The sequence below is a fragment of the Diadema setosum genome (assembly GCF_964275005.1).
Source record: "Diadema setosum chromosome 20 unlocalized genomic scaffold, eeDiaSeto1 Scaffold_20_unloc_1, whole genome shotgun sequence".
Taxonomy (NCBI): domain Eukaryota; kingdom Metazoa; phylum Echinodermata; class Echinoidea; order Diadematoida; family Diadematidae; genus Diadema; species Diadema setosum.
In genome coordinates, this window is record NW_027307649.1 from 590,524 (window position 1) to 617,894 (window position 27,371).

At 40.9% G+C, this 27,371-nt stretch overlaps 2 protein-coding genes across 2 annotated transcripts in view; one reads left to right on the forward strand and one right to left on the reverse strand.

Annotated features, from left to right (window-relative positions):
- Positions 1 to 5,889: 5,889 nt before the first annotated feature.
- Positions 5,890 to 19,040, forward strand: LOC140245656 (uncharacterized). Its single transcript, XM_072325202.1, has 7 exons — positions 5,890 to 6,013; positions 8,735 to 9,751; positions 10,809 to 10,947; positions 11,792 to 11,956; positions 15,466 to 15,617; positions 17,538 to 17,644; positions 18,822 to 19,040. Exons 1-7 carry the CDS (start codon positions 5,890 to 5,892, stop codon positions 19,038 to 19,040), a joined length of 1,923 nt encoding a protein of 640 aa, XP_072181303.1.
- Positions 19,041 to 24,500: 5,460 nt separating this feature from the next.
- Positions 24,501 to 27,371, reverse strand: part of LOC140245658 (dynein heavy chain domain-containing protein 1-like) — a 136,235-nt gene continuing 133,364 nt past the window's right edge. Inside the window, exons 87-89 of the mRNA XM_072325204.1 lie at positions 26,785 to 26,990; positions 25,771 to 26,323; positions 24,501 to 25,263 (exon numbers count right to left, since the gene is read on the reverse strand). Coding sequence (XP_072181305.1) covers positions 24,883 to 25,263; positions 25,771 to 26,323; positions 26,785 to 26,990 — 1,140 coding nt within the window. The 3' untranslated portion in view covers positions 24,501 to 24,882. The remainder of the gene's footprint in view (positions 25,264 to 25,770; positions 26,324 to 26,784; positions 26,991 to 27,371) is intronic.

A 27,371-nucleotide genomic window follows, 5' to 3' on the forward strand; every position in this document is an offset into this window, starting at 1 on the left:
GCAAAAACTGCAGAGATGCCAGAATAAATTTGCTCGTCTGGCCTTAAATGCCGATAAATTCTCATCTTCTCCTCGGCTGAAAACGCTTTAGAGGCAATGAATTGAACAGAGACTTAAATACCAGCTATGAGTTATGGTATACAAGATCGTAAATGACAGAGTGCCGTCTTACTAAAACCTCTCATTACCAATAGACCAATATACTACCATACCAGATACGCAATCAATAGCCCCCTCTTTGTGCCTGCGCCACAGACAGAATACATGTAAGCATCCTTTTCTTAGCAGGGAAGTGACGGTTATATTCAACACTGTATTCAGGCAGCTGTTATTGCAAATTAGCCCCCCCCCCCCCTCTTGAAAGATTGAGAAAATGATGCCGTCGGTTGAGTTATACCTTCTATACAAATATTCATTATTGTCACACAGTGGTGTTACATTGATAGTTTTTACATTTCTTTTTAACTGTCTGTTTATTTCTTAAATTATAATTCATATTTTTTCTGTATGTAAACAACCTTTGTTTTTGTATTTTAAACTTTAAAGCTTTTACTTACGGTACGCCATCACAGTAATTACACATTAAATCTATGTATGTTTTTATGTTTGTATCTTTGTTTGAATAATTCACTTCGTCTATCATGTCTACGCTGATTTCGGTATGCCAGTGTCGTATCTTTTGCAAGCGTGTATTGTTTTGTGTATGTGTGTTTATACTTGTATGTGATTTTTATGAAGTCTATATAATTGTATTCCAGTGTTTTATCATGTATTTGTGCACAGGCTCCCCGGGAAAGCAGTTGCGAACCTAAGGGGACTTTCCTGTTTGAATATGACGGAAAAATGAATGAATGAATGAATGAATGAATGAGTGAATGACTGAAAAAAAAATTAAAAAAATAAAAATAAATAAATAAATAAATGAATAAATAAATAGATAAATAAGAGCTGGTGCTCATAGGCAAGCCAGGCACTCTTACCGTCCCGCCATTGTGTTTCCAACCTAATTATGATTGACCATGTCAATGAAGAACAATGAAGAAACTATTATGTGGACTGATCTTCGTCTGGTACTATATCTTTAAGTAGAAAACGAATTACATCGATAGACCTTTTTGATTAAATAAAAAGTGGGAAGTTTGACATGACGAGGAAAAGAGCATGACGTTATTTAGCTCTTACCAAACAAGGCTGTTGTCTTATCGACATTGGTGTTGTTGTTCTTTTGTTTTTGTTTTTGTTTTTGTTTTTGTTTTTTGCAGAGGAAATCTGCCTGAACGCTATTTCTGGGCCTAAAAATATATTTTACCTATATTTTGCAGAAAATTCTATTCAAATGGTTAAGCGGTCACAGAGGAATGTGGATCGTTGTAAAGCATGTCATGGGTCGGTTTTCTTCGAAGTTTAGCTCTTGGATGCTCTTGGAACTGCATATTAATGTGTGAACACAATGGACAGAACTTGGAAGAAAGGAATTCCTGACATGCTCTACAAAAATTATCATTTCACTTACATTCATTCATTCATTCATTCATTCATTTTTCCATTTCCAACACAAACATGGATATATTTTACAGAATTGAATTCATAAATTTCATCATGATGCAAAATAAAGGATAAGTTTACAAAATATTGTAAGTATACGGAAATGCTGGAAATGGGGAGGAATGCTAAAATGCAGTGCTTGTAGGGTGCATTCCCCCCCCCCCCCACAAACACACACACAAGTAATACAACAAATTATATCATTGATTGACTGATATACATAAAAAGTGGAAGAAACAAAAGAAACTAAGACATAGAGACCTATAGCTAACCTAACTAATCCGAAAACTTGGAGACTGAAGACACGGAGACCTATAACTAACCTACCTAACCCGACTAACTTTGACCACTGAAGCAAATCGGATGGGGTTTTCTGCAAGATGTGGGTAACAAGTTATAGTTTCATAGCCTGAAACAAGGACTACCAGCTTTTCCGTACCTTGTTTCAACATTGTGCTGCTGACCTCAAAGAGATGTTTTTACCAACTCAATCAAGCCATGATTAATGCACGCGAACGTAACATGATCAAGGGCTGCATTAATGCACAGAGGGCTTGGCAAGTACTTGATGGGAAGTACGGAGACCAGGACAGAGTTGTCGATAGTCTTCTTCGTAACTTGGAGAATCTGAAGTCGTACGGAATCAAGGGCAAGATTAGTCTAAGCGCCATGAATGGATTTGTTCAAACCTTACAGGTGTTTGAGGTGTAGGCCGAAACGATCGGTCTCTCCTGGGAGTTGAATAATAAAATCATGCTGAGTCAGATCAAGCAAAAGATGCCTGAGGGACATCGCATTGCCTACTACAAAGATGTCAGAGAAGAGCATATCAGTGACTCCCTCGGAGGCTTGGTCAAATAGCTCCATAGTTGTTTCCACTTCTTTTTTCATCCCGCACATTTGTAGTTAAGTTTTCACCTTTTTTTCCTCCTGTGAGGTGCCCACGTCGTACAAGCCTAGTCTTATGAGTGGGTACCTCCACTTTTTTTCGCAGAATGTATAAATATGTCTGTATGAAAAATGCCTAATATTGTAATGACTATTGGCAAATGTTATTCTTTGCTATCTATGTATCATTCATTCAAACGCATGTCGAATCTATATTTTTTGTACATTCTGTTGAAAGAAGTGAAAATAAAACCTTTGAACTGAATTAAATTGAATAGATTCCTACTTCTCTGCTATCTGCCCTGTTGTGTTATGGAGAAAGAGATCAAGGCTCTTCATTTCCCCTGGATCACAATGCACCACCAACACGTTCCAACATCACTTCAGCGAGTGTGAAGACGGTCGCGAACAAGGATGCAGGCACACTACAGAGCGTCGTACCTACTGTCATAGGATATCTGCGACATGGAAATGACCGTCAGCTGGTGCGGATTCTCTTAAATGGTGGAAGTCAGGCCACCCTGGTAAGAGAGGGAATCTTCTCCAAGACAGAGAAAGACATCTACCAGGATCATGATCTAAGTCTGGTAGGAGGCACCAGGATCAGGAGAAAACTTCGACTGTTGCATTGTTACATCGAAGACATCGAGGGAAACTTGTCTTACCCAGTAACCGTCACAGAAATATACAAGCCTTGTGGAGAAGCCCCTGTTGTGCAAGCAGAAGACCTCCAGCAGTATCACATCCTACATGAAGTTGATATACATGCTGCCTCTTCTGAAACTGTCGGCATGTTGCTGGGCGTTGACAACACTCATTTGATGATATGGGAGGAATACATCCTTAGAGAAAAACCTGACGAGCCAGTAGCAGCGAGATGCTCCTTGGGATGGTTCATCCAAGGAGGATGGTCAGGAGGCTCTGCAGCGCTGCTTAACTATGTCAACGTGTCGGCAATCAGTACCCTGGAGGAGTTCCTCGGCATGGAAACAGCAGCCTTGCATCCGAGAAGATGTAAACGCTCATCAAAGCTCTTGGACAGAGGAGCAACTGAAGCAATGGAGAAAAGTGTTACTCAGGGTCAGGACGTCGGCTCGTACGAAATCAGGTTGCCGTGGAAGAAGTCCCCTTAAAGTCTTCCGGACAACTACAACTACACCTTGAAGAGACTGTATAGCTTAGAGAGCCAGTTCAGAGACAGGCCTGAGGAGTGGGATGTGTACTGCAAGCAGATGAGGAATCTGCAGCACAGAGGTGTCTTACGTCGTGTCAGTGACGCAGAAATTTGACAAGACAGAGAAGCTGAAAGAAACATGTGGTTCTTGCCACATTTTGCTGCAAAGAAATATTCAGAAACCGCCCCAGTCAGATCGTCTACAACTCAAAGGCGAGATTTCAAGGTCACTCTTTGAATGACTACCTCGTGAAGGGTGAAGACCTGAATTCTGACCTGTTCAACGTGGCTCTGCGTTTCAGAGAGAACGAAGTAGGCGTCATCGCTAATATTCGGAAAATGTTCCGTGCAATCAAGATGCAAGGTTTCACCGGTATGTTTTTCGCGAAACCCCGTACCAACCCATTCAAGTCTATGAACTCACCACTATGACATTCAGAAACAGGCCTTCTCCAACGGCGGCAATTGTCACCCTCAGGCACGTCACAGATCAACATGCACCTGGTGATGAGCATCTGAAGAAAGTTGTCTCCGATCAGTTCTACATGGACGACCTGAGTGAATCCGTCACCAATGTCGAGGAAGCCGTCAACCTGAAAGCCAAGCCCAAGAAGGACGTTGTCCTGACCAAACGCAAGTTGTTTGCCCACACCGCATCATACTGTGATGTGTTTGGTATGCTTTCTGGAATCTTAATCTGGCCAAATATTCTACTCCAGCAACTGTGGCAGTTAAATGTCGACTGGGACACGCCACTCAACGACAGACCTGAGCTCTGTCGAATCGTCAGTGAGATCAAGGTAGATCTGAAAGCAGCATCTGCCATTGAGATTCCACGATATCTCATTCCTCAGACGTTGCGAGGGAAAAGGCCAACGAGATCTTCCGAGCCCTGATCTTCATTGTGCGCCGTACAATGGAGACTTCAGGAAAAGGAGAGAGCTGCATGTGTATCGCAATGATCGACAAGTTCTGGGCGCGTTGGATGGACTGCATTCAAAAGCTCTCACCATCAAACGTGCAGCAGAGAACTTAGAAGCGGGTGACGTTGTGCTAGTCATCGGAGAAGACAATGAGGCGCTGCATTTGGCGAATGGCAGAAATCGTGAGGACCTTCCCTAGAGACGATGAGCAGGTTCGCGTCGTCGAGATTCCATACGCAGATCAGACATGCGCAACGACCTTTGACCAAACTGATTCTCCTCATGAAGAGGACACAGAGAGAGAATGGACATTTAATGTGTGACTGCAGGACTGAGTAAATAATTGCATTCATCTGAGGAAAGGACGTAGTGTAGCATTTTGATTTTCTCGTCTGCTTAGAATATTTTCGGATACTTGATTTGTGCTATTGAGTCGAATAAACGAATTCTTGCCATTTGTGTGGAAACAATGAAACTCAGTCTTAGTTTGTTTGGACATTTGAAATCATTCCATTCGAGTGTTCGTTTGCTGGTTTGCATCTCAGCTTTGGATCTATCAAGGTCTCAACCTTTGAGCAGTTATCTATTCGTTGTTGTGTAAATAACGTTGAAGGGGGCAGGATGTCGTGGAATGATACAATTTAGTACGAGTTGAGAAATTAGAGTCTGAATTGAAGACAGTCAGCAAAAAGTTCCGGCCAGTCGTCTCAAAAGAGCAGCAGTTAGCTACAGCAGCTTGCTTGTAGTTTAGTTTTCTTGGACAATCTAATGCTGTGCAACAATCCAAGGAACTACTCATTCCTACACAGCTGTTGAATAGACTAGACTAGACTAAACTAGCTAACGCAAGTTTGCAGTACACACGGTATATTATCGCCGATATATACTGTGTAACAGAATAAAGATCCACATCAAGTTAAACCAAGGATTTCTTTGTTCCTTTTTTGCAACAACGTGTCCAGATATCGTTTGATAAGATTGCATACAAATCCATCACATGCCCCCGTTATAATTTTGGGGTGGACACTAGGGACCTACGTTAATGTTTCTTTTCTCTCTGTGCGTCTGCGGAGGTCAGCGTGTGTGTGTATGCGTGCAAGTGATAAGGTTTATATACATTGAAATGGGGTGTGTGCGTGTGTGTGTGTGTGTGTGTGTGTGTGTATGTGTGTGTGTGTATGTTCTTGTCTGCCTTATCTGAAAGAGTTTGCTTCATGATCATCATGTGTCACTGCGCCGCGAAATTGATGTTCATGCTGATTTGTGTTTCTCCAAGCCCATGAACAGAGACGTCATACCTTAATTGCAGTTATTGATGTTCATATCGTCTGACTTACTGTTGAAAGATCGGCTTTGAATATGGCACTCCTGAATCTTTACACAAAGTTGTCGCTGTTGTCGACATTCTGTATGGTCGTGGCGCTGCTGCTCGCCCAGGCAACTGGTCTGGCTGAATCTGGGAGAACAGCGTACATGAGTTTCGGTGAGCTTTACAGTACAATTAGGCTGCTCAGTCATTTCAGTCTGTCCTCTGCGGAATGCCCAGTTATGTAGGCCTAATTGCAGGGATGTCACTTTTGTAATGAAATGAACAACTCGGCTTCTACCTTTCTTTCTTAGTGTCATGTTGAAATTCAGGTGATATCATTTTTGCCAGATGTAGCCACAATCCTGAATATTCCCATCCCCCGGCCTCCCCCATTGAAGAGCAGGACGACTATGTTCGTGACTGCTTGACTGCCGAGGATATTTTTCCTGTTAGAAATTCAGTATGTTAATGCGTGCAACGCTATGGACAAGAAACATTGAGGGCCTATTGAAGAATGTTAAGGGGATTAAATATATCTGTACTTGCAAACGTAGGAATATTATCGTAAAAACAGCATCACATCATGGAATTTGTAGTGTTTGGATTTGCACTAATGTTCCACCATCATTTTCTTTTTCACGGTGTAAAGAATGTTAAGATTTTTCCTCCATCTCTTTAACCATCACGAATGAATACGAGAACGTGTTGCACAAATCTCTTTAAAAACACATATGATTCAACATTCAGCCTATAGTGAAACGGTTCAGTTTAAATGAAATACCAACCGTGCATACAGTTGTATTATAATTCACACGGTCGAATTTGTTCATCGGTAGGCACACAGCGGCGTGAAAGAAAATTGTCAATAAGCTTTGGTCTGCATGATTCTGTTTGGTGAAGCCATGATCGCATTTCACACACATGCACACACCACCACTACCACCACCACCACCATAAGTACCACCGCACACCACACACACAATCAATCGCACGCAACTAGATGGTGTCAATGGAGTCCACAGGCGATTTTCATAATTTCACATCATAATTGTCTATAACATAAATCGACAGCTCCATGTAAAGATTTGTGGAACAAATTGTGGTCCCTGGGCAGGGAAATTAATACTCTGAAAAGTATCAAACAAATTACACTGAACAAGGATGATGACATAGGAGATTCACATATTTCAGAAATGTAGCAATGTAATTCCATTGTAATACTGCTCACTTGACAAGTTCACCTGTGTAGAATTTACAGAAGCTTTCTTCTTTTGGTCAGCTTCCTTGAGCCCCCATAGTATAATTCATGCATCCTTATGGTGAAGCTGTTGTGTCATCATTCTTGTTCATTGTGATTGGTCGAAAATTTTGAAAACGTTCATGTTCCTCATCCCAGTCACTATGAATTATAAAACTCTGTACCCAGTATCACCACTTTACAGTTGTTCAAAAATGTAAAAGTCTGAAAATCATCCTGATTTCTGTCTTAACGTAAACAATGAGATGATATACACAGACCGTAGAAGAGCCTATACCAGATCGTCCACCGCGGATACTGCGTTTGTCTGTTTAAACCCCCATTCCGCAGAGATTTTCTCTCATCGGTCGCTCATCGGAAGCAAAGTTTATCGCTTCCGGGCACCCACCAAAGTGTATCGGATCACAGTCTGATGAATCTGACTTGTGTTGGACGACCGTAAGTTCAATGTCAGACATGTCGGGCGGTGATCCGAAGAGGCAAGATCGTCCGATGAGGATCACGTGCGACATGTCTGACACTCACCTGATAATTGACCGATCAAGTAGGATTCATTAGACTGCGATCCGATATAATTCGGTTGATGGCCGGGATCAACAAACTTTGTTTCCGATGAATGACCGATGAGAAAAAATTTCTGTGGAATAGGGGTATAATACAATTTCTCATCGGCCACTCAACGGGAACAAAGTTTATTGCTTCCGGCCACCCATCGAAGTGTATCGGATGGCAGTCTGATAAATTTGACTTGTGTTGGTCGACTATCACAGGTCAGTGTCAAACATGTCGCGCGCCATGGATCCTCATCGCACGATCTTGCCCTGTCGGATTACGCCTCTCTTACGTGTCTTGCACGTGACTGACCTGATAGTCGACCAACACAAGTCGGATTCATCAGACTGCGATCCCATGCATACACTCATAGTTGATGGCCGGAACGAAAAAAACAAAGGCTTTGCTTAGAATGATGAGAGAGAGACAAAAAAAAATCCCTTGAACGGCTGTATTACCCTACATCGAAAAGATACAACCTCCCACAGTGTAATACCATGGAGCTACTGCATGTTTTTGTCTCTGTTCAGCTTTGCTTTGTAAGTCTCAAGGGTAAAACCCGGCTCTGATGTTCTCTATCCGCTGAAAGCTTTATCATTTCATCTTGCAGGAGCATAAAAACATTCACAACAAAACTTAAGGTGCATAGAAATGATATAGAGGGTAAAATTATGATTGATCCCGACATTTACTTCCATTATTTCCATTATCAGTGTAGCAACTAAGGGTATTATCTACACACACACACACACACACACACACACACACACACACACATATATATATATATATATATATATATATGAATGATAATCATAAACTGTAATGCAAGGGCCGCGAAACCGAAAGAAGAGGGAAGGCCTGGGCTGCAGCTCAGAGGGTTCTACCAAGGAGGTACTAGGCGAGCCTAGTACCTCCTTGGTTCCACCACTTCCGAGGTTTCTGATATAGTCGTATTCTCTCTAGGGTTCTACCACAGATTCATCCTATCTTTTTGTTTTTGTTTCTCTCTCTCTCTCTCTCTCTCTCTTTTGTTTGACTCTTTGTTAATCTCCCCCCCCCCCATCCTCTCTTTTTCTTTCCAGCGCTCATTGCTCTTGTTTCTACCTGTCTCTCTTTGATATTTTTGATTCTCCTCGCTCTTGGCCCTGCGCCAAATGATGGGGTGAAGTCCACTCTACGTTGCTTAGTGTCGTCCATGGTGGCGCTCTTGCGAGGGAAGATTGCCCTCTATCGTCTGGAGAAGCACTGGAAGAATCCTCGCCGAGCCCAGGATCGCCTCCTCAGACACATTCTCCGTGAGAATGGTGGCACAGAGTACGGCAGACGATATCAACTTCGAGACATCAAGGACAGAGAAGAGTTTAGGGCTCGCCATCCATTCACAACATACGAGCATTACCGTCCTTATGTTGAACGGGAGATGAATGGCGAAAGAAACGTTATGACCCGGAAGTTTCATTCCAGTTACGTCAGAACTTCCGGTACGACTGGTCGTGGCAAGATGATCCCTCAGACAAATAGACTCAAAATAATGATAGACTATCTCGATCTTCTTTACGCCATCGTTCGAATGAAATTCCCTCATATGGGTATATTTCAAAAGCAACTTTTTGTCTACATAGCCCCTGTAGTTTCTAGAACTAAATATGGCGGGGTCGTCGAGAGTGTCCTGGCTATAGGAGATGACACAAGGCTGTATTACACCACACCTCCGGCTGGTTTTCGCATCCATTCCTACGAGGTTGGGAATTACATCCATCTCCTTTTTGCCCTGCGTGATAGGAATCTCGGCTCTATCTGCGTCATCTTTTTGAGCACGCTCGAGAGCATGATGAAACAACTCGCACAGTGGTGGGAAGACATCGTCTTCGACATCGAGTACGGAACCATCAGTGAGCGACTCGAACTCTCAGACGACATACGGTCAGCACTGACAGCTGACCTTCGTGGCGGCGACCGGCAGAGGGCGCTGGAATTACGGCAAAATTTTGTAGTTGGACTAGACAACATTTTGGCAAGGGTCTGGCCGAGCCTCAGAGTCATCATATCCGCGGACAGCACTGGAATCTGGCCCAAAATAAGAGAGAAATATGCAAGAGGTGCCGTGCTTCTTTCCTAACATGACTTTTCCTAATGATTCGCTAGCTATTGGTCACTTATTTGATATCTCCAAAGACTACCGCATGTGTATGTTAATCGTTTGTCAGTCCATCCAACCGGTCATTCTAAATAATATCGTTGTCACGACTAAAGGGAAACTAAACTTGTTCAGTAGTTTGTTAATTACTAATGTCTGGCCGAGCATGATTTGTCGGTTGTATTTTTATGCACTATCTAAATTTCGGGCCAAATTCCCTGGCCAAAGTCTTCAAGGCAGGTTGAAGATCTTGAATGAAATGTTTTGCCATGCGGTGACGGTGAACAGGGGCTATATTTATTTTGATGTATTAACTTTTATCACATGACAGGTCACTATTTAAGCTCAAAACTCAAGGAATAAACGATTAATATCAATTGCCTGAAAAGACAGGGGAAAAATTGACGGTCAAAGATCACGGATGATCTAATAAAATTGTCATTGCCGGCCACAACTTCTACTATGAAAGAATATCTAATAACGTGAAAACATGACGTCATTGGTAAAAGTGAGGCGGAAAATATTGGAATGTGTGCAGGGAGCTTTAAACATCAGTCCTCGAGATCGACGGTCAAGATCAATGAACTTCATTAAAACGTAGGCCCACATGAACAGTCATGCACATTAATGATGATATCAGGAAGTGGCTGGAAAAGAAATCGAAAGGATTAAAACTTCACGGTCGACCTTGCGTTGAAATCGATGTCGATTGAAGTCGATCAAGTTGGCATTGTAGGCCGGTAGAAAAAAAAATGTTCTATCGAATGCTTTGAAATAATCATCGTTCTATTAGCTGATGTCCTTTGCCACAAGAAAATTTTATTCTTAAAAAAAAAGATGCGAAGGTAATGTGCAAAATTTAAGAATAATTCGTCAACGGTATCTCAGGGTGTTAACACTTTGTGCATGGATATAAGCAATGGGTAGGATATTTTGTTTAATATCCAAAAGCATAATTATCACATATTTCACTGTTACTTTTGCATTAATAGCCTGAAATCCACTTTAACTACCGCCAGATATTACTTTGGTTTCCAGTGGATATGGAAGCTCAGAGGCGATTCTCATGGGAATCTCCATTTGGGCGTGGGACGAGCGACCGGATATGCTCTTTACTCCTGCCACAAACTTCTTCGAGTTCATCAAACTGCAGAACACGTACGTACTTTGTATCACTTGTTGTTCCGTGAACACAGTGCAGGTGGTAATAGATCAGACGGTATGAGCTTGGTTACAGCTAAAGTAAAAGTAGAGAAAGTTTGTTTGCGAACAGCTGTAATGTTTTGCAGTGTATGATAATTCACTTCCGGAAAAAAAAAAATCAATTCTTTGGAATGGCGGTATAGTAGGTGATGAGTGCAGTACCCAAGATAAAACAGAAAGACAATGCGACGAATTAAGTGGAGAGCCCCTAAACACAACACAACATACAAACACACACGCAAACACATACACACGTACACACACAAACGCACATACACAAACGGCAGGATAGATGATATCCACGTTTTAATAGTCATAACAATCTGAATATTCGTCCTTTTTAGTTCGAGACGGCTCTCACTGATCTCTTGCAAAAAAAAAAAAAAAAAAGACACGAGAAAAGAAAAAAAAGTTTTGTCAGTTCATCTGTCAATTTCTCTTTGGACCACAGAATGGCAGACTGCCCACAGTTCATGAAGACACACCTAAACAACTTCTCCTGCCATTGCCTGCAACCAAATTCCTCTACTTTTCAATGAAACTCTGAAAATTATGCAACACGCAATAAAAACACAGAACTGAAACCAAAACGACACATTTATTTCATTGATTGGTTGATAAACAGCTGATAAAGGTTATACAGACTTCTGGCGATTATTTCAAATTGACAAGTTGATAAACAAAATGTGTATAGAGATACAGATGAAGCCTTCTTGTTTTCTTTTGTTTTTAAGTAATGATTCCGTGTCATCGTTTGTGATTATGTTGTTACTGATTTTTTTTTTTCTGCTTAACTCAGTCATGAGAGTCAGCCTGAAACGCTGTTCATGGACGAGCTGGAGATTGGCCAGGAGTACGAAATTGTGATCACCCAGGATTGCGGGCTTTATCGGTACAGATTGGGAGACATCATTCGAGTCACTGGTTTCCATGACAACTGTCCTTCATTTCAGTTCTTGTACCGGTCAGTGGAAACTATGATTTATCACTTTTGTAACTGTGTGACTAGTGTAAATATCTGCGAGATAGAAATCTCTCGCACTAGAGTTTATCAGATTAATGGTCGTCAGTTGCTTTTCCTCGTGCACATTAACGCAGCCTATATGTCTTTAGACCTACATTACCTTTCATGATTTCTTTGATCGGTATGAGCAATTTAAGCAGAAGCTTTAAATTCAATACTTACTTGTTTTGTTATTTCATGGTGATACCTAAGTTGTTGTCGTTGTTGTTGTTGTTGTTGTTGTTGTTGTTGTTGTTGTTGTTGTTGTTGTTGTTGCTGCTACTGCTGCTGCTTTTTCTTGGGGTACATTTTAATTCAGTGGTCTTTGTACTACTGAGTTTCTCTTTATGATCTTAATCAACAATATGCTCTGCTCAAAATAGCATTCTAACAAAGTATGACCATAATAGTGATTTATCAATATGAGTAAGGGAATTGGTTAGTTACTGCATGTATCCTACCGCCAAAACGCACAGCGCCGTTGTAAAGCCATATCATAGATGCACAGTGGGATGATAACTCGGTAAGAGACCGCGTTTACAGTGATTGAAAAGGCCGGCCTCGGCCCGGGCCGAACCCGGCCTTCCTTTCACTGTAAACGCGCAAAAGGCCAAATGCGGTAAAACGGCCGCGCATTTGGCCAAGCTCTGGAGGTAGTCTCGGCCCGGGCTCGGCCTGGCCTTTTCTCACTGTAAACGCAAACTGGGCCAAATACGGTATGTTAAATTGCGACCGGCGCGCTCCCAATAATGATCGTTTGTTTCAGAGCCTTTGTTTACAAGCAGAGCGCCACTGCGACAAAATATTGAAAGGTTTGAATGAAAAGCCCGGGCCGAGCCCTCCACTGTAAACGGACAGAATTGCGGGGCCGAGTAACATAATTGAGGCCGGCCTTGCAGAGACTATACCTCGTCTTTTGTCTTTTTTTTTAACCATATGCCGAATGGTTTTTGATGGTTTTACCTATCTATCCCTTGAGGGTTTTAAGATATTCAAGATTGCCGCCAAGAATTGAAAATATAACCCATATGTTTTGTTCCAAATGGTGAGAAGTGAAAAGGTCTTAACCTGTTTCGAGATTGCTGAACTGGAATCTGGATGAGACAACGTTTGCATTCCTGGGGGTTATGAGATACCTAAAATGGCCACCAAAAGTGGAAATTCCAATAGAAGTAGGCCTATTACAGTCCATAGAAATGGTGACAAAATTGGAAAAAAAAAGTGGTGGCTTTTTCCTCCTTCGTAGATCCTTAATCCGAATCTGATTGATGCAACTCTAGCACCCTTGAGGGTAGTTGAAATATTTAAGATGCTTACCAACACGGCCATTAAAAATCATGAATACCTTAAAACCCTGAACGTCGGATTCCCAAGTCTCATCAACCAGCCTCGGATTCAGTGCCTTGGAAATTGGGTAAACTCATCAATTTCCTTTCAATGTATTCACCATAAATTCACAAGGAGATGCCTATGTAGGTATCGTACTATTTTAGCGGCCATATCAAATCCTCAATGATGCGAGAGTTGCATCAACCACATTCAGATTGAACAACCGGGGGAAGAGGGTCAAATCCAATTTATTTTCAATTTTCCACCATCTAAGGAAAAACAATTGTTTCAAATTTTCAACTTTGGCTTCTATTTTGAATATCTCAAGGCCCTCAGTGTCAGGGGTGCAAGAGTTGCTTCATCAAGGTTCAGCTCCAGTACTCTCGAAATAGGGTGAAACCATCATTTTTTTCCCTAATAATATAGGAAAATAAGGCCTATACATGGGAATTCATCCATCTTGATTATATTTCAAATTCCTCAAGTCGAGTCGCATCATCCAGGTTTGGATTTAGCCCCCTTGAAATAGACCTAGGTTAAAATAATTTCTTTCTTTTCGATTTTTTTCCCACCATTTATAAGGAAATCTTTTGAATATCAGATTTTGAGTATATCAAAACCTTCAAGGAAGCAACAGCTGCATGACCCAGATTACAATTCAGCACAGGTCTTCGATGTAGGGTAACACCATTGGTTAACTTTTAGGAGGACTGTGAAACAAGGTTAGGCCCAAAACCTGACTTAGGCATCCAGACTGGTCTACAATGTCCGGTTATCTTCGTCCCCATGCAATGCAGTGCAATCAATGTGTGCATTTTGTTCATTTTTGCTCTTATCCTCGATTTGAATTTGGCGTTAAAAGAGTTCACAGGTTTTCATTTTGACTGATTTGAGGCTAATTAAAGTCGTGGGTCGTCACTGCGATGCTGCAATACGCTGGTCAGAAGATGATAAGCAAAATAACAACAACAGCAGCAGCAGCAACAACAACAACAAAATACCACTTGATGAAAGACGTTATCCTGGTTGGTCGGTGGAGTAGTGCTTTTTCTTTTCCTACCCATCTGATCTCGATCACACGTAATATTCAAAGGCTGCTCGCGCCCTGGTCTGAACAGGGAGGTGAGACAAAATAAGCCTGTGTCAAGCTTACGAACAAAAAGCCTACCCACAGTAAATGAACACACTTGTGGTACCCTTCACCATTTTACTGCAGCGGTTCTTAGTTTGCCATTAACCCACCGGCAAGGTTCGGTGCTGAAAGGCCTGGTTTTGTTTTGTTTTGTTTTGTTTTGTTTGTTTGTTTGTTTGGTTGGTTGGTTGGTTGGTTGGTTTTTGTTTTGTTTTTTACTGAGCAAGCGAATGATTTGCGAGGACGCTAAATGTCGAAAAAAAATGGCAAAGTCCAACATTCGGAAAAGATTTTCTCCGAATGTGTTTCCCACAACGGAGCCGAAAACCATTCTTGATTGCAAACTTTGTGCGTAGTTCTTCCGACCTATGTATGAGAATGTCGACTCTATACCATTGCTAAACTACGGCCAGTAACAAACACGAAGGACAGGCGGATGCGAACAACACAAATATTCCAATAATCACAGGAAAAAGAAAATGTTTCCTAAGAGGGTTGACAGCTGCCTCGAGTTGAAGTCAAATTTGTTCTCTTTCCCTTTTGATTATTCTCTCTCTTGTTTGTTGGTTTGTGCATGCACGCACGCCCGGTTGTGTGTGTGTGTGTGTTTGCGCACGCGCACGTGTGTGCCGACTTCTTTTCCGAGGACCTACCCGCACAAGCATGTTCACTTAACTCTAGATTCCCCCTTCACACATTTTCAAAATAATAGATATAGGGCCTAGCGTACTTTCAAAGATTTCATTTTCTATACGGGTTTTTAAATTTCTTATCGTTCAATATGTAGATATTAGTCCCTATGTTGCAATTGGATGTGTAGGAAATCTAGTACAGTATACGAAATGAAAAGCAAATTATTATAAAGGCTGACACCCCGGTCTTGCCTTTTATAGAGATCAGACGTCACGTGGTGCATATCTATATTCTAGATTATATAGATTTATTGAATTGGACATTCCCATCACCACTTGTTCCTCTGTATTAAACTTTCACTTTCTGCAATTTTCAGGCTGGGCCTGATGTTGAATTTGCGATACGAGAAGATAAACCAAGGCGTCGCACTCCAGGCATTTCAGGCCGCCGTGGAGCGCTGGCCGGGCCGGGTCAAACTGACTGAGTTTGCTGCCGCCGAGAGTACCTTGCTTTCAGACACATGCACTGGTGAGTAGAATACACCGTGTTGCACCAAAATGATTTACAAGGGTTCCACATATCCTAACGGTCGAACCAATCGTGATAATCGTGTATGGAATGCCATAACTATGAAAAAAAAAACTAAATTGTATGGAATGCAAAAACAAAAAAACAACAACTAAAGTTTGATCAGTTTAAATTGAAAAAAAATACTGACAGCTATGTTTAGGCGACTGATAAGATTGTTATCTTCTAATTGATGACATAATATTCTGTACAATGAATGCCGTATCTAACTGAGTGCAAGGAAGGAAAGAGCAGAATCCCCCTGCTTCTGCTTTGAACAGTACCATCTCTCTTTTGCCAAGGCGTTGCTTAAAGGACAAGTTCACCTTCATAAACATAAGGATTGAGAGAATGCAGCAATATTAGTATAACACATCAGTGAAATTTTGAGGGAAATTGGACAATCGATGCAAAAGTTATGAATTTTTAAAATTTTTGTGTTGGAACCGCTTGATGAGGAGACTACTACAGTTTGTGAGTCATATGCGTACAACAGTATAAAGAAAATGTAAAGAAAATTCAGCATATTTTCACTTTTTCCGCACAATAAAAGAGCACTTGACTTGCCTCTTCCTAAAGGCAGGGGGAATAATATTACCCATAACATTTGTCGGTAACGAGTCGGGGGAATATGTACTTTTTTCAAAACATGACATTTTGTGAAATTCTCTTTATATTTTCCTTTATTGTTGTACGCATGTGACATCTAAGTTATTCACAGACTGCAGTAGTCTTCTCATCCAGCGGTTACTGCACAAAAACTTCAAAAATTCATAACTTTTGAACGGATTGTCTGATTTTCCACAAACTTTCAATGATGTGTTCTACTAATATTGCTACATTCTCTCAATCCTTATGTTTATGAAGGTGAACTTGTCCTTTAATACACCTACCCATTGTGTTACTACTCCGCATCGGAGAGTCCTCTCTTAGGCCCCTCCCTACATTATGTAGATGACTCCCCCTACTCTCTTTTCCCCGTCCCTTTCCCCTTGTCTTCCCTCTCCAGTCATCTCTCCCTTTCCCCTCCCATCTCCCTCCCCCTCCCCTCATGTTCTCCTCCTTCCCCTCATTTTCTCCTCCCTCTATCTCATCTTCCCTTCCCGCTCATGCGCCCTTCGCCATACACAGTGCCTTTCCGTTATAACGAGCACGGTTATTACGAAAGTCCCGTAACTTAGTAAAAATTCAAGCCCCAATATTATCCGCTATATGGTCTTTTTTACTGTTTATTTATTCGGTTTTGACGAAATTTCGATATAACGAAAGTAAACTGTCGGTCCTAGGATTTTGCTATAACGGGAGTAGACTGAATAGGGCCTACAAGACATTTGTTTTTCCTTTTTTTGCGAACAATAATGAAGTCCCCTTCTTTACTTTTGAACCATTAACAGTAACCTATGAAGCCCAAATATTTACATGGATTTGGTCACTAAAGAAATATCAGTAGAACGCATCAGTGAAGTTTGAGGAAAATCGGACAATCCCTTCAAAAAAAAATTCAAGGGTTTTTAGAATTTCGGCACCGCCATCGTAGGATAAGAAGACGGCAACTTTCTGATGTCGCAGTAGGGCGACAATGACAACAATCGTCCGATTTTCCTCAAACTGAAATGATGTGTTCTTCTGATAGTTCTGCATTCACTCAAGGCATATATAGTCGGGTTTCATTCCCTTTTGACACGTTAATATTTTTTTCTGACCACCATGAGTAAGCTGGGCTTTATGAAGTTGGTACGATGTCATTTATACCCTACTCATTTTTGTGAGTCGTCCACGGGACACTTGCGTGACTCTGTCATTTGCTTATAATCCTCTATTAGATGAGTCCCTCGTTTAAATATGATTTTCTGGTTTTTGACTTGCTTTCCTCTGATCCAGCCTTTGAGAAGGACGAAATTATGCCATACTACTTGCTCTTTGTGGAGTTGGATTTCCCATTTGGAAACGAGTCGTGTGAAGAGATCACGCAAGAACACAAAGCACTGGTAAATGTCCTCCTAACGGCTTTTCTATATCGACTTTTCCTCCTTTCTTTTAATATTTAACAAGTAGCACCAGAAATATTGTTTGCGCCCCCCCCCCCCCTTTACGGAATTCCTGGATCCGCCCCTGCCCACGGTAATCGATAGTCATTTCTGCATAGCCTTTAAATGTTTTCTTTGTATCCCAAATAGTTTATTGTAATGTTTCTCATGGAATATCCACGACTAGCAAAAACCCATGTGGACCGCTAACGTTGTTTACTGAAAGAAGACATGACATAGTTCAAATCAACATGGCCACAAACATCCAATTTTTCAAATACATTGGTGCACATCAGCTCTATGCCATTTTCATAGGCTATCCCGAGGTCACACTTTACACAATACTGAATGGAATTAGAGAAATATAACAATAATAATGACTCATACACTATCATGACTCGTGTTTACTGAATTTTACTGTTTCTTCTTCAGCCTTACATGTAATCTTACTGCATTCTTCTATATTCTACATGTACATTATATTTTTGCAATTAAGTCATCCAAAGCTCTACCACATGTGGTCTAGCTATTGCACAAAATATCTATCTCGCTGCTTACCGTGTAAGATACATTAGATGCAATCTGGTATTCAAATGTTTGTATTCGTGCAACCTGAATACCATTTTGAATAATCTCTAGTCACTTCCCTACTTTCACTCAACAACTTCAAACCCTCTCTGAACCCTTCAATTCCGTTCACGTATAATATGGAAGAGTCAGAATAACATGGGCTAATTTTCTACCATTAATTTTTGTATTTCTGTGCAGCGCTTCACATTATCATTAAGAATAAAATAAAATAGATAAATTAACTGTCTCTAGCAACAATGTAGTTCCACCATTATCCCTGGTTCCAAAGAGTGAATCATCTTTGATATAATGATTTATTCATCAATCAGTTAATCAATCTACCAATGAATCAATCTATCGATTGGATAATCAATCAGTTGATTGCCTATGACTGTCCGACATTTATTGCTTGGTCCGTAAATATAATGAGTACATTTGTCATGTTTATTCCTTAACAATGTTTGTTTACTTCACTGTTTCGCACTCATTAAGTCATCCATCAGTTCATTGGTTTATCTACACTGTATTTGCCGTTTCATCTTTGACTCGATGTGCTTTTTACCGACAGCTCGATCAGGAGCTGCGTGACCGCAATAGCGACTACGACCGGCTGCGCCGGGAAGGTGCCATTGCGCCCCCTCGAGTTCACATCGTGAAACCGGGAGCGTTCGAGGCGTTGAAGGGCCATATTTTGGCCAACACCAGCACCTCTGCTAACCAGTACAAAGTACCGCGCAAACTACAGTCAGAAAGCCTGGTTGAGTTTTTACTTCATGAAATCATGTGATTGTGTGGGCCACACGATGACCCTAATTACTGTTCTGATGACAATAGAAAATAAAAATATGGTGAAGACTAAACTTTATCAGTATAACTTTTATGCATAGCCATGATATGAATCATATCATAGGGGCCTATACTCTATCTGCTGAATTAAAAAATCAAATTACCTTGAAACATATGTTCTATTAAAGGTAATTTGGGGCATTATGCTCTCATCCCCAATGCACCCAAATTAGTACAGTGTATGCCTTCGAACTACAACTGTAGTCCTACATAAGTCAGGGCTACGAATGACGAGGAATAGCACTGTGAATAGTATCAAGAGTCTTTGACCATCGGAGGCAGACCTTTCAGGCCTAAAAATGTACAGATGTTAGTCCAGATATCATCCATTCAATTTCATCTTCGAAAGAATTGCATGTGAAGTTCCATAATATCATGATAATGACCATGTCAGTGAAGAGCATTACAGTGTACCATCACCAACTTTTATAGGGCACTTAATTTTTCACCCATTGAAGATGAACTGACTTTCCTCGGGGCCATAACATGCACTTCCCACCAGCCTGAGAATATTCAGGACGAGTTTTTATGGGTCAAGTCAGGGCTGCGAATGACGAGGAATAGAACTGTGAATAATATCAAGAGTCCATGACCATCAGAGGCAGACCTTTCAGGTCTAAAAAATGTATGGAATGATGTCAGTCCAGATATCATCCATTTAATTTCATTTTCCCAAGAATTGCATGTAAAGTTCCATGATAGATGATGATCGCACATAAGCGACATTCTCAAAGCATTCTACTGTTCTGCCACTGTGGGTTCTAACATAATCATGATATTGAACATGTCAATGAAGAACACATAGCAGTCTATACTGACCTTTCTTCGGGCACTTCATCTTTAACCCATTGAAGATGGGCTGACTTTTCCATAACATGCACTTCCACTTAACCCAACCCTGAGAAATACTCAGGACTAGTCTTTGATGGGTTAATCAGAAAGTTAATGATAATACTGATAAGAAGACCTACTACATGTATCATTCAAAAGTGGAAAGTTTGACATGTTGAGGAAAATAACATACCTGGGGGGTGTTTCATAAAGCTGTTCGTAAAGTTACGAACATCTTACGAGCGACTGGTGATCAGTTCTTGTACTAAATTATGGCAATTCTGATATGTATAGCACATCACAACTGATCACCAGTCACTCGTAAGACGTTCGTAACTTTACGAACAGCTTTATGAAACGCCCCCCTCAGGTATGTTACTTAATTGGCCCTTACCTCATAAAGCTTAAAGTAATGGTGATGATAAAGTAATATGGTGGCCATAAAGTAATAATCAAAGTAACATGGTGACAACGAATCTTGTAAACATATTACAGGTGGCTATCTCGGTATGTTCTAATGTATTTTCTTTGTTTGTTTCTCTTGCTCTTTTTGCTCTTTTCTCCTTTACGTCCCACTCCTTTCCTTTCATAGTTTTCGTTATTAGGTTGTTTGTTTTTAAAGTAAGACTTAGACATTCATCTAGGGATTCATCGTTGCTTTTTCGTGGGTCCCCCACATTTCATGTTTGTAAAATTGTCTTGTCTTCTTTAATCATGAAATTATATCTTGTCGTATGTTCTATCATGCTATCTTAGCATGATGTTTGTGTTTGAGATGTGGAACAATCAAACCAAACCAAACCAAACCAAACCAAACAAAACAAAACAAAACAAAACAAAACAAAACAAAACAAAACAAAACAAAACAAAACAAAACAAAACAAAACAAAACAAAAGCTTTGGTCTTATCGACATACAGTGTAGGCCCACTTGATGTTGTCCTGACTAAAATACAAGTAGAGTAAGTATCAAAACACATTCTTGCCAATAATAAACCTACACTAAATCACGCCCCATGACAATTTTGTTGTATCACTTTTTCTCTGTGTGTGTCTATGTCTGGGAGGTATGAAAACCTCATGTTTCTGTGCATGTATGCAGTTTATATACACTTGTACATGTGTACACACTCATATATATGAGATTGCTCATGACGGTACATGTGATTGTGTTTATACACTGTACAATTGTAAATGCACATTAAAATGGTTTACAAAACTGTATGTGTGTGAGTATGCGTGTGTGTGTCTTTGTGTGAGTGAGTATTAAGTTGTGCGTAATGCCTGTATGTTACATGTACAAATGGAACCAATACATTACAGAAACATAACAGTTATGAGAAATTATTTTGACATTTAAAATAAGACTGATTTATTTTTATTCCACAACAATCATTGAAATTCTCATTGCAAACAACAGGTTGCATATCACTCTTGGTGCACTGTATTTTGCATATATATACAATACTATCAGAAATGAGGACGATAAACTCCCTTTAATGTCAAGATGGAAAGACAGGGACCATCCAGCGTAATTTACACTTCTAATAAAAAGACCATATCTACAACAATATGAAAACTGCAGCTGGCTGGCAGAGCAGTTACATATTTACCTTTCCATTTACAGACTAATGTATATAAACCTTCTGTAAGAACCTTTACAGAAATACATGTATTTACAATATGCATAGATTTACACTCTGTCAGCTGTAATATCGTGCAAAATATCTGAAAGTCATACATGATATTTATTTACAAATTTACACATTGGAATGAATTATTTGGGACGGATTTGCAAGTTTTTCGACACAGCAGATATAAGACTTAGCCACTCTATTCTCTAGTCTCTCTCTATTCCATGATAAATAGAGAGCCTATATCATCTTTTCAAAATCTATTTTGCATAATATGAATGAATACAGTATACTGCATGTCTTTCCAGAGATTTACTTGTAAGAGGAGATGCAGTGGTTTTATGCTCCTGTGTATATGTACATTGGATCTACACACCCTGCAGAATATCGCAGTGACAAAACTTACAGATAAACAGTGACGTACAAAGTATGACTTTAACATCCTGGCATTACTTAAGTCGTCAATCTCACTCTATGCATTGAAGAATTCAAGGTGTTTTCTGCGGTGTCAGTCATTCTATAGTGAACAAATTTAATACACCACACAATGAGAGGCTCTTGTTGAAATCATGAAGTCTGAGGTGACAGAAATAGCACTATTTTTGAGGGGCACATCTTTTTAGAAAATAAGACAATTTTTGTCAACACAGAGTTCATAATTTAACTACAGGCTCGAAATACAGCACGATACTGTATACAGTGGAAACTCGATATAACGAGATGGTCGGGACCGAGTCATTTTCCTCGTTATAGCCGATATCTCGTTATATCAGTAGGCATAAAAAAAGGCATAAAATAAAGACATTAATTTGCACATGTGGGACTACCCATCATATTTCAATCAATACTGATAACTTGATATTGTGTGTGAGGGAATTACTCACCTTTATGGGTAAGAAGATGTTTTTCGCCAAGGAAATCCGGCAATTAATTGTAGATGTGTGAATTTGTAAATTTATATAGCTTGCGATTGTATCAAGATCGTCTGTGGATTGGTATGTGGTTATCGTATGGGTGTGTGTTGTGTGGAAAGCTTGAATATGGTCTGCACAATGCTGTGTGTGTATGTGACACATTCTGTATGTACATTATGACTGCGTGTGTGTGTGAAGACGGGGAATTCCCAAAGTAGAAGGCCAATCACGGCATCAGATTGCCTCACACCTGCTAAACGTCATGATGATGTCATGTATACACATGGCCGACGGTCCCACCACATTTTCTGCATACAGTGTGCGTGCACACACACACTTCACACGTACAACATGCAGTGCTAGCTGGAGTGCACTGAAGAAAATGATTATGTGTGTACAAGATAGTTTTTGGCGCATCAAGCTTTATAATCTCGGAAGATGATAGCACAGGCGAAGTAAAGCACTACCGAAGGCATTTTGCTTTACCTCGCTATAGCAGGTTTGATTTACTATGTTTTTCTTTGTTTGGAAGTCACAAAATTTATCTCGTTATAGCAGTTATTTCGTTATAGCCGATCTCGCTATAAGAGTAGCATTTTACATAGACTTGTGTGGAAGGAAATTTGGGACCGAGAAAATTTCCTTGTTATAACCGATATCTCGTTATAGCAGTGTTCGTTATACCGAGTTTCCCCTGTATTTGTTTTCTGTCTTCAAGCACATCTTTTTAAATAAGATTACAAAACATTTCCACTTACATTTAGAAATTCCTCAACAGTTCTGTTGTTTGTTTTCATATTGCAGCACAGACAATCATGTAGTATACTATGTACAGTGGAGGTGATTAATAATGGTCTGAGGCTGATACCGATAGCACTCCACACACGCTATATCAATGAATATACCATGAAAATGACGTTGGAGGTATGGCACATTTTTCTAATCTGCATCTTGTCGTCAATATAATGATCTTATGCTTTTTGATAGTCAGATGACAACAATAGACCAATCAGCAAACAGGATTTCATTACTCCGTTGAAGACAAATCCCAAGTACGAGTACTCTCGGGCAGGTGTCTATGGGAAATGCCTGTTCAAACAAAATCAGCCCGTCTACAATGGGTTGTTGAAGGATATACAGGTAATGAACAAGAGGAAACCGTCTATTCTCAGATATGTTTTAAAAGAGAGAGGAAGAGACATCAATTTCAATAAGCACCTGTGAGGAAAGGTGTGATATAAAATCGGTGGCACTTGAATGAAAGACTCGGTCGCATATTTCTCTGCTGTACACACATTTTGCTTACAGTGTATGAGTCTACACAGACAATGGTTCATACACGCTATTAAGACCCACCAGGATCCTGGTTCATAAAACTCTTTGGATCAATATACAGTTAGATCCAGATTCATAATATCCATTTACACTAAGATCTCAAGTTCATAATATTCATATACATTTGGATTCAGGTTTGAATGATACACTAAAATCCACACACACTAAAGATGCACAAAACAGGATCATGGTTCACATACAGTGAACACTTGGATCTACAATACACTAAGATCCCGGTTCATGTACACTAGGATCCATAAATACTAAGATCCATAAAACACGATCCTGGTTCACTATACAGTGTATGTACACTCAGATCCATAACACACTACAGTACGATCAAGGTTCACTTACACTGCAGTAGGATCCATAAACACTTAAGATCCATACGCTCTAAATCAATGTTTATCTACACTAACATCCCAAAACACTCAGATCCAGGCTCACACACTTAAATCCATATTATATATATACTGCATAAAGCCAATAGGTCCAGAGTGCAGGCTGTGACCTAATGTGCTAAAAATATCCCATCAATACAATCATAACATCAGAGATCAACACATCTTACTGGCATCCTTTCACAGTCTGCATCTCTATAGCACCTCAATGAAGAGTCCAAGGTGCTTGATATATTTTTGATACCAATGGTGCAATGTTGTACTGTTAATACCATTTAAAGGCCAATATCAACAAAAAGTAGGATTAATTGCATTTCAGACATGGTGTGAACTTTCTTATACACTAACATTGGATGAATCCAGTTTGTTTGACAGCATATATATGTCATGTTGTACCACTGGCATCCTTGCACCATGAGATTAAAAAATCTTGGTGTTCTCCAGTTATCATGTAACAAAACTATAATGGCTGCAAAGTATGGTAGTGAAGGTGCAATGCTATACAATGGATACTCTGGTAACAAAAATGATCAATAGATCTTGGCTTGATGTTATTGTTTAACTACAGGATATTGGGGGCAGCGTACATACAACTTTATGTTACCAAAGGTGCACAGTGACACCACAAATACCCAGTTAACCTTTGTGATCAACAGAAAGCGGCGTCCTCTACAGTCTGCACGTGGCGTAAACTCTCTTCTGCGTCCAGACGGAAGAGTCCAAGGTGCACGGAAGGTTCACTGTGAGGACTGGGTCACCCAGGAAGAGTTCTTCGGTGCTAACGTTCCCAACATATGCACGGCATGGATAGCTGGACGAGGAGGCGTGCTGCTCGTCACCGGCGGCCGAGTCGTGGTTGATGACATCTGGCTTGAGCCACAAGATGGGAAGGGCGGAAGAGTGACGGTTTGCCGTGGAGGATGGAGCGGAGGTGTTAGGGAGGTGGATGAGGGAGCGTCTGGAATCCCAGTCAGCATTGTGGAGGTGGAAACCAGCGAGGTACACACCCTGGGCTGGGGGCTCTTTGGGGGGTTTCTCAATTCCAGTTATCTGATAGAGAAATGAGCAGGCGGAAATTCTGTTACATATTGTGGATTAAGTAAATCTGTACCAAGCATTATCTTAATCTTTGATACCTCAGATTTGAATCCAAAGGTTGCATCACAACTCAAAAGTCATAAAGAGTGGGCATTTGGACTGCATGTTCTAATCTTCGAAGATCAAAAAACAAGTAAATTGGGTTAATCCCTCAATCATTTCAGGAGACAATCCGCAGTTTGTTTAAGTCCCAAGTTTACAAACTGATTCACATCTTTTCATGGGATGAGAATGTTGATTCTCTGAATGCAATTTCATGAACAGAATTGTGCAGATAAATTCCCTATCAATAATAAATTAATAAGTGAACGTATATCTACAGTGTGCACACTTCTACCACGAAGATTCACAGGACTGTACTGCTTCATAGCCAGCTCCTGACTACAAGCCTACTATCTCATCATCTGAAATTAAATCTGGTGCATTATAGAATCTGGAAGACTGCAATATCTAAGTCACCTCAATCCCCATCTTGAGTTGGTGCAGCTCAAGATACTCCTTCCTGGAGTGTTCCTGCAGCACGGTGTCAATGAAAGCATTGGGACGACTGAAGGCTGCCAATCTGTAGCACCCAGACACACTTTCACCCGCATCTTTGTAACTCAGCAGGAGCTCTACTCTGGTCTTGACGTCAGCCAGCCACTCCTTCACTGAGGTACGCCATGGTGGGACGCCCCCAGCTTCCTGCATCCAGTCTTCAGGGATGCAGTTCCTGCTCAGGGGCGAGAGTATCCTGTCGACGCCGGGAGTGAGGGCGGCCTCGCCCACCACCGCCTTGAGCGCAAGGTCCACGTCGAACTGCACACGGTCAATGAGGGACCCAACGGCAGCGATCTCGGCACCGATGAAGTTCTGGAGGTGGTTGAGGGACTCGGGTGCCGGGGTCGGGAGGGCTGGGATGTCAGCCAGGGCTTCGTCCAAGGAAAGGATGTACTTGGGTAGGGTGGGAAGGTACCAGGTGTCAATGGACATCTTGCAGCGAGCCAGGGCCTTGAGTGACTTGGAGAGGTACCTGCGAATTAATTACATTATCATAACATCAGCTTTGTAGTATATCAGCACAACAGGGTTGCTTTTATTTTACCACAACTCTCATAAGTGCATATAATTCTTTAAAAGAAACTTTTATGTAGAAAACATGTTGCTCTTCAACACCTCACAAACTGCACATCATGGTTGTATGTGTACATGTACATGGACCCCTTTTTCTAAAGAGGTAGGATTGATCTTATGCTTGCTTTATTGAGTGTAACTCAGCAAATCAAGCGTAAGATCAATCCTGATCTTACAATGTACATCTGCTTCATAAAGATACTAGTGCTTGATTTAATGCACAGATTTAGTGGCAGACTGAACATAAATTTTTTAAATCGCATCAATTGCCAGATCAATCCTACGATCAATTTGTATGAAACACGCCCATGGTGTTTCGCAAGCGGTATTACTGATCAATTAGGTCCAGGTCCTGCCTACCTGCTGGATCTTCTCTCCTGGAGTTCTCTAGCTACGGGAGAAAGTCCAAGATGAGGAGGCTCCACGTCATCCTTCATGGTGTCGAAGAGATGCTGGAACCGCCTGGCGACCATGTTACCCCCGGTGCTCCCGGACCGCCTCTCTCGCCCCATCTCGGCAACCAGGGAGGCGAGCAGGGAGGCGGCGCCCATGGAGGATGGCATCTTCTGTGAGGATGAGCAGAGAAAGTTGGCTAACTTCAATGTCATGATCCTTGACATTACACAGCAAAGGTCACATTTGCAGTAATAGAGACTCAAATTATGCCGTTGAATATTCCTACTTGCGAATGACATTGCGGGCGACATTTTTTTCAGCTCTAGTTTATTAACTGTTGATGAATATTCACTGCTATCTCCCGAAATGCTTTTGGTGTTGGTGTGTCTGGTTTTTGAAAGTTCGGAACCATCAATTCTGGATACAAGCGTCTGAAGTAGGTTGTTGGTGTTCACCAATGAAGATAGCTTCATTGGTGAACACCGACAAAAAAAAAACATATTGAAAAAAATACCAGCTTACTCTTGAGGAATAAAACATTTGGACAATAC

Coding starts and splice junctions, on each gene's coding strand:
- LOC140245656 (XM_072325202.1), top strand. CDS start 5,890: ATGGCACTCCTGAATCTTTACACAAAGTTGTCGCTGTTGTCGACATTC. Junction 15,618..17,537: donor GCTTTCAGACACATGCACTG/GTGAGTAGAATA, acceptor CCTCTGATCCAG/CCTTTGAGAAGGACGAAATT. Junction 17,645..18,821: donor CGCAAGAACACAAAGCACTG/GTAAATGTCCTC, acceptor TTTTACCGACAG/CTCGATCAGGAGCTGCGTGA.